This window comes from Drosophila miranda, chromosome 3 (genome assembly GCF_003369915.1).
Source record: "Drosophila miranda strain MSH22 chromosome 3, D.miranda_PacBio2.1, whole genome shotgun sequence".
Lineage (NCBI taxonomy): Eukaryota > Metazoa > Arthropoda > Insecta > Diptera > Drosophilidae > Drosophila > Drosophila miranda.
Genome location: NC_046676.1, coordinates 10936293 through 10946715, shown reverse-complemented (window position 1 = coordinate 10946715; position 10423 = coordinate 10936293). Strand labels below are relative to the sequence as shown.

Here is a 10423-nt window from a genome sequence, read left to right as displayed (position 1 = left end):
AAGATTAAATACTTTTAGGATTCGCATGTATTTCAATTTGACAAAAAACGACATGAAATGTTACGTCAAGTTACATAAAAAGCGCCAGAAAATCCCAAGGGCTTGTGTTGTGACATCGCTGTTGCAAAGGCGCCAAGTTTTAAATTATTTGTGTTACTTATACCAATTTGATGCAAATAAAACACTTGCAATTAGTTTGCATTTAAAATATTATTTATGTAAAGCATATATGCATATGTATATATGAATGTAAATTTCGTTAAACCAAAACATTTATTAGTGTCTGTTTAAATATATATATATTATATTTTTTGTTTTCTTGGTACGGAACTAATTTGTTGCACTTTACCGTTATGCTTGAATTTTTCCCATTTCTATGGCTTTTTCCAATCACTAACTCTAACTAAGACATATCAGTGGTGTTTAATTTTTTAAAACATACAATACAATAGTTGAAAACACACTACAAGAGACACTGAGAAAAGACTCGTTAAAATACGCAGCACACGCCTCCAATATAGCCATTAATCTTTGTTTTATTTGTTGTTCTCTTTTTTTTTTTCTTTGTGTAAATATGATTTTGATGTTTTTTTTTTTTTTTAGCTTTTTCTTCTAGTAAAATATATGGTATGGTATGTGTGCGTTGAGAGGAGGGGAGTGTAGATTGGGGCCTAAGCTTCTGTTGTGGCCTGTCCGTTTATTGTCACGCCAGCGCTTTCAATTTGGTTGTCCACTTCACGAGCATCCACTTCTCTCCATTCATTTGAAGGGGGTTTAGTTGATATATGTTATGTATAGGTTCTGTTGCGTTAAGGAAACCATTTAGTTGGGGTGTCGAAATCGGAAATATAAGTTTATAGAGAGAGAGATCTCAAATGGTGAACTATGTATGTACTTTGCCCCCTTGGGATAACGTTCTTTCTCTTCGCTTTTGCACTCCAGCCCCGTTTATAGATTTTTGCATGGCTAATACATTTACAAAATATATGTATGCATCAATATATAGTATTTGTGTGTATGGATATTGATTTATTTAATTATTTATCGTGTGTGTGGGGGGTTTTGCATGATTTGATTGGTTTGGTTTGTGTTTTGTTTTAGAAACGATGATCCATTCAGTTGCTGTCGTTTTTTGTTTGTTTTTTGTGTGTAAATGAGATTAATTATAGTTTTGTTTTGCATGAATATAGATAGTTCCCCCCGCCCCTCGTGTGAGTTGAGTAGTTTGTTCGTTGTGTAATATACATAAATATACATGGATAACGCTAATTGCTGTACGGAGTTTAGCTGGCACTAGACTTGAGTTTAAAATTAATATTAATATTAAATAAATATTCGTCCAAGGATTCAGTTGAAGCTTAAGGGATTCCTCAGGTGTGTGTGTGTGTGTGTGTGTGTGTGTGGGGGGAGTATGGGTTGTATGGGGTAGGTGCATTGTGTGTATTTCGTGTGTGGGTTGAACGCTTTCTGGTTCTATCGACATGTTTCAGAGTTGTCTAAAATCCAAGTGACACGCACATTCCGATGGATTCGTGTATGTTTTTTTTCTCTTTCTTTTAGCAACGTTTAATACAGGTATGTATGAGTTTTGTGGGCGTGACTGAGAGTTGTTACAACTAATTCGTAATTAATCGCAGTTACAGGCTAGACACAGAACATTCAGCGGGACGAGCAGTCCAGTGAGTGCGACAGAAGCGGTCACATATCGAGTGCGTGTGTGTGTGTGTATACCACTATGTACATATACATATATCTATGTATAAGATGCACAAACAGAAAAGGTTTCACAGAGCTTGATATGAAACAAAATACTAATACCCGCTCACATATTACACAAATGAAGGTCTAGGTTAACATACAGATAACATTAAATAAAATAATCACAATTTTTGATGCTGGAGCAAGTTTTGGAAACTCGCAAAAAAAAAAACTAAAATCTAAAGCTACTTTTCGTTTCGTTTCCGCTTCGTTCGGAGCTAGCCGGTGCTGCTGGTTATGGTTGTGGTTCCGGTTCCGGTTACGGTTACGTTTCCGGTTACGTGTTCTTAACGCCATCGAGCAGTCCCAGCAAAAACATGCAGATCATCGAGATGAGGGTCAGGCTGAACACCATGGCGAACATAACGATGCAAACAGGCCAACATCAGTCTGTGGCTGCCTTGCGCATTATCTTCCTGGCAAAGCCGATGGCCGTATCTCAGAGAATCTCACAGCAGCGACAGTAGCGCGGCCGTTGTCCGCTGGTCACCGCCGGCGGTGTGCCCGGAGCAAAGTATGCATGCACCTTGATATTTGGTAAATGGTTCTGAAAAATACACAAGAGGCGCACTCGTTATATAGTAATTTTCGCTCCTCTCTGCTCTCACCTTCAGCTTGCGTATGGCGGTGCGTGTAATGAGCTGACAGTCAAATAGTTCGATGCGCTGTAGATTGTGGCACGAAACCAAATGCTCCAGCGTTCGGTCCGTTATCAGCGGACAGTTGTCCAGCTCCAGAACGGACAATATCTCGGCGGCACAGCTGCCAGTGGTCAGGTGTCGTATGCCATCGTCCGTGATCAGTTCGCAGTGCGACAGGGTCTACAGAATTACAAAATTTCGAGCATATATTGTACAAATTGGAAGCAAGCAAAGGATTGGGGCCATCCTACCAATTTCTCTAGGCCGGGACAGCCCGTGGCAAGATGGGCGAGCGTTAGGTCCGTGATTTGATTGCACTCCTCCAGATCCATGCGCTCCAGATACTTGCAGTTGCGTCCCAGGGCCTGAAACCCAATGTCCGTGAAGTTGCGACACCCGGACACCTCCAGCGTGTTCAGCAGGTGATTGTGCTGCGACAGGGCCATCAGCGAGAGATCAGTTAAATCCGCACACTTGGACACGCACAGTTTTTGCAGTTTGGGACACTTGGCGGCCAATTGGCGTATAGATGAATCGCTTATGGTCTAAGGAGTAACAGAGGAAACTTATAGTATGGGCAAAGGGTAACGAACTACTCCTGGGAGTCCTACCTCACAGCTGTGTACATTTAGCACCATTATATCGGGACAGTATTTGGCCAGGCACATTATGGCATTGTCGTTGATCTGTTTACAACCTTTGCTGCTGAATTTGCGCAGCTTAACGCAGCCGCGGGCAAGCGCCTCCACGCCATTCTCAGAAATCAGATGACACCACGACACATTGATCTCCATTAGGTTCTGCAATGCAATACACATGTAGATCTCGCATTAGTAAGGTTTACCATTCGGATTGGTAAGAAAAGGCTTACCGGGCAGCCATCGGATAGATATTTGAGGCTATTATCTGTTATATTGGGGCAGGAGTCCAAATTGATGGCCGTTAGTTTGGTGCAATATCTGCTGATGGACTGTGTTGATATATCCGTTATCTTCTTGCACTCGGACAGATCCAGATGTTCGATGTTGTGGCAGTGATTCGCTAGAGTTCTACACCGTACGTATATATAGTGAGTAGGTCTGTAAAGGGGGGACTTTGGGCATGGACTCACCTTACAGACTGATCTCCCAACGATTGACAGCCACGCAGCGACAGGGACTTGAGAAAACCGCGACATCGTTGCGAAATATTCTCAATTACCGGCCCCTAAAATAGAAAAGTCAATGAAAAAGATATAGATTTGATATGTAGCAAATAAAGTAGTTGTAAGCCCTGTACTCACCTCGATATCACGTTGAAAATCAAATAAATTGATTTTCTGCCAACTGGAACCGTCCAGGGCGAGCACATTCCAGTATTTGCACACCTGCAGTTAGGTGGAGGGGAGGAGGGGCGATAGGGATATTCAAATATTCATTAGCACAGGTGGCGAGGGAAGGTTCAGGGGGGGGGGAGGCTCCCTTTTACAGACCTGTGCACAGCGGCATAGCGAGACCACATCCAGATAGGAGAAGACCCGCAGCAGTACCTCCTTTGGCAGTTGTTTGATTAGCTCATCGTCCAGTTCGGTGGCGCCTAGGAATGTTTGCTGCAATATGTATGGCACATGTCAGATCTACTATATATAATATGTACATATGTATGTATGTATGCATGTTTTGTATCGTTCTAATTGGAGATGTGATGGCTTTGCTGGGGCCCAACAAAATCAATTGACAAGAACTGAGGCGAATTTTTCTTTGATTGAATGGGTCCCAAAAACAAAAGAAATCGAAATAAAAATTAATAGATAAAATATAATTCTCGAGGAAAACAAATTAATTGATGGAGGAATCATGGGAGTAGAGCGAGAGCGAAAGAGTAAGACAGAGAGAGAGAGAGACTGAGAGAAGGGGGTGGGGTGGGAGGAGGGGTGGCTATGTACAAATGCTTGACCAAGAATGATATAACGACCGCTGAAGGAAATGTCATCGCAGATGGAAACGAAAATCAATTTGTTTTTTTTTTTGTTTTTTTTTGTTTTGGGGTTCTTACTATCTGCTGAGCGGCGTCCGAATCCTGGCCAGGATAACTGTCTGTGCTGATGGCCTCACAATGCTGGAGCGGCAGCTGCTGCTGCCGCTGATCATCATCAGCCAGGCAGGCGGCATCGGGGGAAACCGACAGGCTGGACGAGGAACAGTCGCTCATGGCAGAGCCAGAGGTAGAGGCAGAGCCCAAGCCCGAGCCTGAGGCAGAAACAGAGACACAGGCAGAGGCAGGTGCTGCAGTGACCACCACAGGTGTGGCACTCCCGAAAGTGGCTGAGCGCCAGATGCTGCTGCAGAAGCCGCTGATGAGATTTGTGTGTGTGTTGTTGCTGTTGTTGCCGTTGGTAATGACGCTGCTGCTGCTGCAGCCGCTACTGTGATTGTTGCTGTCGTTACCGTTGCCGTTACCGTTACCGTTCAGTTGTAAGCTCAAATTGTTATTGTGGTTGTTGTTCGCTTCGGCCCGCTCTGCGGACCCACTCCCACTGACACTGGTGCTGTTGGTGTTGGTGGAGGTGGCGCCTGTTCCAGTGCTGCTACTGCTGCTGCTGCTGCTGCTGAAGCTGGCGCTGGCACTGCCGCTGATACTGCTGCTGCCGTTGGGCGCAAACATTGTGGGAGTCTCCTTTGTTTTGCCTGCTCTTATCAGAAAATTACGCTTCTTTCTGCGTCTGTCCTCTGCCGCTGCGCTGCGATGCTCTTTCAATCAACTCTTTGGCAGGCGGCCCTCTCTCCCACTCTGTCTCTCTTTGCTGCCTCGCCTTCGTGTGTGCGTCTGAAGTCTTCGTCGGTAGCCTCGGCGTCTTCGTGTGAATGCACGATTAAAATATTCACAAATTGCGTCTTCGATTCGTTGCTCCCGCGCTCTCTTTCATCCGCTCTCCCTGCCTCCCCTGCTGACGCGTATGGATCTTCCACTCCTCTCTCTCTCGCAGCTTATTTCGGTAATCTTCGTTTATTTATTTTTAAATATTCGCATCAGCGTCGTCGCTTCCCTTAATCTCGTCGTTGCACCGGGAACTGTTTTTATTTATTTTTTTCGATTGTCGATTGTGTGTGCACGTGAGAAAGAGAACAACAACAAAATTATTAAGAGACTGGGCTTTAAAGGTTCGCCTCCCAAGGTTGTCAACGACGGCCGCTCGAGGGTCGAGTGGCGACTCACTTGCGCTCCGCTCTAATTGAAATGCGCGCCCAACTCAGAGACTCCGAAGAGGGGCGGAAGCGAAGACTGCTGGCCCCGGCACGCCCCCTTCCTGAATCGGCCACTCACTGGCACTCAACTTAAATGAAAAATCATCAAAGCCAATTGAAAAAGGCAATCGAATCGAACGTGCGACGAATTTTTGAGTGAATCGCGAACAAGAATTGTGGAAAAAAACAAACTAGGCCTGATGTATGTACATACGTGTATCATGTACATCATACATATATAGACTATAAGACTATAAAATACCCTTAGTTGTTCAGCACACAATCCTCTCAAGGGAGATGTATCTATCTTTTTAACCCAATAGGGATCTATCCACCAGAGACTTTCAACGGTTTTACATCCTCTGAAGGTCACTCCTCTTAGGGGCATCCAAATACGTACAAAGCAAGTTCCTAGTTTTCTTTTCTTTGTTACAGACATTTACAATAATTACAGAAGAAAAAAAAAACAGTGTAAATATACATATATTGTTATTAAATTGCTATTTATACGATTGTGGTTGAGCATGCATATGTATGAGCATCGAATAAAGCGATTGACCGAAGGTCCAATGAATTATTGATTGCTGGGGGGGATCTTGAACCTAAATGGAAGTTGAGTTGACACATTTTGCTATCATATTAAAAAAGGCAGGCACACGAATACAATTAGTTTATCAAAACAAGCGAAACCATTAATAACATGTGCGGCGTGTGTATGTGTGTGTGTGTGCGAAGAAAGCACTTCTGAAGTGTCCGTCCCCGCGAATGCAATCAGAGCAATTACGTGAAGGAACAATTGAGATTCATGGAACACAAGCGATATGTTAAGCGCATACCAACCGCATGGAGCCCACGCAAGTACAGTGGTCGCTCAGGAACGGCAATCCCAATAGCTATAGAGGTGTCTTGGATGCTGAGAATTCGCTCAAATGTGATGTACATGGTTATAGTTTCTGGAAATTTCCAACTTATGCAAGTTCTCTTTTCGGAGGGACCATCGTAGCTCAAATTCAATTCGCTTTGAGTGATAGAAGCGACAAGTGCAAGGCATTTCAGTTGATTGTTGTATTTTGCATGCTTTATTATTTATTTGATCATGCAACACATGGCGAATACGTAATGTGAGCTACAACACACACAAACGCACAAAAACACATACCGAAGCTCCCATGCGAAAGCTTTATAAAAAAACAGCTGACAAACGTAGAGAAAGGGAGAGGGAGTGAGGAAAAGGAAAAGGTGGATTTAGATGCGTGTCAAAGGCTTTGAATTTGAAAAACGGTAAGCAAATTAAAAATTCCTGTTCAGGCATTTTACTTGCTCAGTGACCTCGAAAAAAAAAGGTAACAACACACCCACAGGCAGACAAATAGGGCCACATGACAGCCAGTTCTCTGCTTCTGCTGCTGCTGTTGCTGGCTGCATTTTATATAAGCCATGGCCAAAGTCAGTTGGACAGACACCACCAAAAGTTTAACTGTTGGGGCCGCCATCGATGGCGATGGCCAAGCTTTGTGCTCTGTTCTATTTACTGCAATATATGTACATATTATGTGCATATGCTTATGTATATAGAATGCTACTGCAGCAACAAGGTCAGCGAGAAGAGCAGAAAACTGGGTCAGCCCCTCCAAAATGGGTTGCATTTAATGTTTGTTGCTATTGTAGCCGATGCTTCAGATAAATATAGCACACAGCACACAGCACACACACACACACATGCTCTCCAAAACCTTATCGCCAGGCCCAACAATGGCACGCTTAAACGGGCTTAAGAAAAACCAAAGAAAACAGCTGATGACACACCAAAAACAGGCGAAACAGCAAAAAAAAAACAGCAAACGAAGTGCAGCAAAAAGAACTTAAAACGGTATTTGCAACAGCAGCAATATACACACACACACACACAGACTTTTCTCACTCACTCACTAGCCCACACACACGAAGACACTTTTAAAGTACACAAAAACATACAAAAAATTTACAACAATATACCATTTGTTTATACGTTCTGCTTCCGCCGAGCTATTATCGCCTTTAATTGCATCGAACGCCCCAGACCCAGGCGGGGGTATGTTTTGTGCAAGAATGGATTTTCAATAGTTTTTCCAGCAGTTTTCGGTTTCGTTTCGTGTCTGTTGCTGCGGCCTGGAAAAATGACTGAACCAACACCAACGGAAAACAGAACCAGGGTAAATGCAGAGACGCGCGAGACACACTACGGCTAAGGCGTGAATGACGGGCAACCACAGCGAAAGCGAGCCAACATCGATGAAAACAGAGCGCCGAATGGGGAGTGAAACTGAATGACATCGAGATTGAGCGAGCAAAGTGCAGAGGAACAGCTGAACGCGACGGCTCGGTTCTCTCCGACAAATGCACGCCAAACAGAGGTCAGACCCCCACAAAGAGAGCGAGCAGCCTCGTCAGCTGCTGCGTGCACGAAGGGCGTGCGGGGGCGTCTTTTGGGGCGGTGCAATGGACCCACGCCAATAAAAGAAATGAAAGCAAAAAGAGGTGCAAAAAAAATAACACAAAGTCTCAATAAGAGCGAGTCTGTTTGCGCGCGCGTGTGTGTGTGTGTGTGGAGAGAGAGGGAAGGCAGGCAGAGTTCAATCTACAGCATGAACATTTTTGTATGCCCTTTGAGAAACCATTTGAGCTGCGGCGACAGCAGTACAACAAATGTCCACACATTAATTGTGTGTGTGTGTGTGTGTGTGTCTCTTCAAAATACTTTGAACTTTTAAGTGGGGTGGAAAGGGGGAGGGAGAACTATGCCATCACTACAAATTTTAAAACCAAGAACTTCATTAAAATCTGACTAAAGGGTATCTCTCAAAATAAACTGTAAATTCAATGAATTGGCTTGCTCTCTCCCCCTCTCTCTGTTATTACTGTTACTCTCTTGCGCTTGCAAATCTGCTTAAGCTGTTGCAGTGCTGCCAGACCGCTGCAGCAACATGCGCCCGTCAGCTGTTTATCTTGACGAGCAATCTGTTTACTTTCGTTTGTTATTGGTTTTCCGCCTCGGGGCAAGGCCTAGATAAGTGCCCATTGGGCATTGCGAATCGCTTAAAGCTCCAAATGAATAAGTGCTCCATTCCATCGATTAAACCATATGAGAACGCAATTTGAACCAGTTGACTACCCCACCAACTGTGTTGTGGCCACCAAACCACCGCCCTCCTCTCTCTCCCGCTTTCTGTCAATTAACGCTATTCTAACCATTTCGGCGACGCAGAAACTCTCCCCCTGCCCTGTTTGCTTATCTTAACTGTAGTACATATTGCAATTGGCTTGGAGCAGAGTTTCTTCGAATGAAAGAAGTCCCGTCGCTGGTCATTATCTGAGAGGTGGTGAGTTTTTCAGTGAGTTTATTGCACTTTTGCCTGGAGCCACCGGGCTGGGGGGTTGACATTAGACACTTACACTTTTACATTTTTTGTAAACTCCTTTCCTTGTCTTTGTCGACCGCCAACAAAGGCGATGACTCCTGCTGGTGCTGTTGATGAGGATGAGGATCAAAGCGAGCCCAGGAAACAAAGAAACTACATCTAGTAAGGGAAAGAGGGGGGAAACAGGAATCTGTTGACTGACAAACATTTGGGTGGAGAGGGGAGAAGAGAGTAAATACACAAAGGGGAAGCCAGTCGGAGTAGTGAGGTGCGGAGCCTTAAGCTGGAGGAAGACCCCTGCGCAATACCCTAAGCCACATACCACATACCACACACACCCAAGCAAATCCATTCTTGCACTCCCACGTTGCAGGCCGCAGAGCATTAATTGCAGTTGTTTTTGAGGGGGTTTATATACATATTTATATACCAAGTAAATACATAACTAAACCTGATTCACAGCTCCCATTGGTTATATTGAAGAAAAGTGCAAAGGGGGTAGGGGTACAGTACAGCAGCAGAGTACTTTCAAGTGGTTTACTTACATCGAATCGATGAGGATTGCGTCCAGAATTGGTCATTTTATGCCTTGCGATTTGTAAAAATCAAGAAATGCAGCAGCTCACTCTCTGTCCCGCTCTCGTTCGTTCCCCTCCGCCGAAACGATATTCTTTGTTGGCCGGCTCTCCTCCTCTCTGCTGTGCCTCTCCCACACGAGCACACACAGACACAGCTTTTGGCTCTTTGTGTGCTTGCGTGCTTATGTGCGTGTGTGTTTGTGAGCAGGAAATTATGCGTCGCTGATATTGTTGTTTTTCTTCCTCTTCTTGTTGTGATTACTGTTGTTGCCTTAGGTAGTTCTTTGTTCTTTTGCGTAGCAATTGTTTAACTCCTGCTGCTGTCTTTGCATTCTTTACATTGCAACTGCATTCGCTGCAGTTTTTCGCCATTGACATTATTGCAACCTGCAACTTCGATTCGCCAATCCACTGCTTGATGCGTAAATAAGTTTTTCTCTTTCAAGCATTTTTTTTTTCGCTTCTCTTCTCCTGTGAGCCGCCACTGGCCTGCACTTGTTGCTGCGTTTTTTACTGCCTTTCGAAATGTTAGTTTTTATGTAATTGCCAGTTTTTTCATCGCTTTAATAAACTGCAATATGCACTGCACTCAGAACTAAAACTGCACTCCAATTGACTTTCCCAATGTCGGGCCACTGATTGATTAAGTTGACTTTATATTTTGCTGCTTGGTTTGTTCCTTGCGTTATGCTAATTAATTAATTAATTACTATTTTTTCTGTTGTTTACATTGTTTGCGGCCCGAGAAAGATTGTTTTTTGTTTGTTGGCGATGAAGTAGAGGTGTCAAAAAATCGAGGGCACTATCGATGTTATGCTAGCCGC

The 10423-nt window shown here is 44.1% G+C and overlaps 1 protein-coding gene across 3 annotated transcripts; it reads right to left on the bottom strand.

The window, feature by feature from the left end:
* Positions 1-551: 551 nt before the first annotated feature.
* On the bottom strand, positions 552-10391 carry LOC108160093 (F-box/LRR-repeat protein 20). 3 transcript variants are annotated; one of them, XM_033391130.1, is made up of 10 exons: positions 9567-10391; positions 4434-5449; positions 3871-3987; positions 3682-3765; positions 3511-3605; positions 3271-3448; positions 3011-3199; positions 2651-2944; positions 2367-2579; positions 552-2305 (listed from the first exon to the last, which is right to left on the bottom strand). In XM_033391130.1, exons 2-10 carry the CDS (start codon positions 5040-5042, stop codon positions 2198-2200), a joined length of 1887 nt encoding a protein of 628 aa, XP_033247021.1. In that variant the 5' UTR covers positions 5043-5449; positions 9567-10391; the 3' UTR covers positions 552-2197. The 3 variants fall into 3 exon arrangements, with proteins under 3 accessions (XP_033247021.1, XP_017149362.1, XP_017149363.1); XM_017293873.2 differs by lacking the exon at positions 4434-5449 and having other exon boundaries at positions 9567-10385; XM_017293874.2 differs by lacking the exons at positions 4434-5449; positions 9567-10391 and adding an exon at positions 7619-7906.
* Between the last annotated feature and the right edge of the window lie 32 nt (positions 10392-10423).

Coding starts and splice junctions, on each gene's coding strand:
- LOC108160093 (XM_033391130.1), bottom strand. CDS start 5,042: ATGTTTGCGCCCAACGGCAGCAGCAGTATCAGCGGCAGTGCCAGCGCC. Junction 3,606..3,681: donor ATTTTCAACGTGATATCGAG/GTGAGTACAGGG, acceptor TTTCTATTTTAG/GGGCCGGTAATTGAGAATAT. Junction 3,449..3,510: donor TTGGGAGATCAGTCTGTAAG/GTGAGTCCATGC, acceptor CGTACGGTGTAG/AACTCTAGCGAATCACTGCC.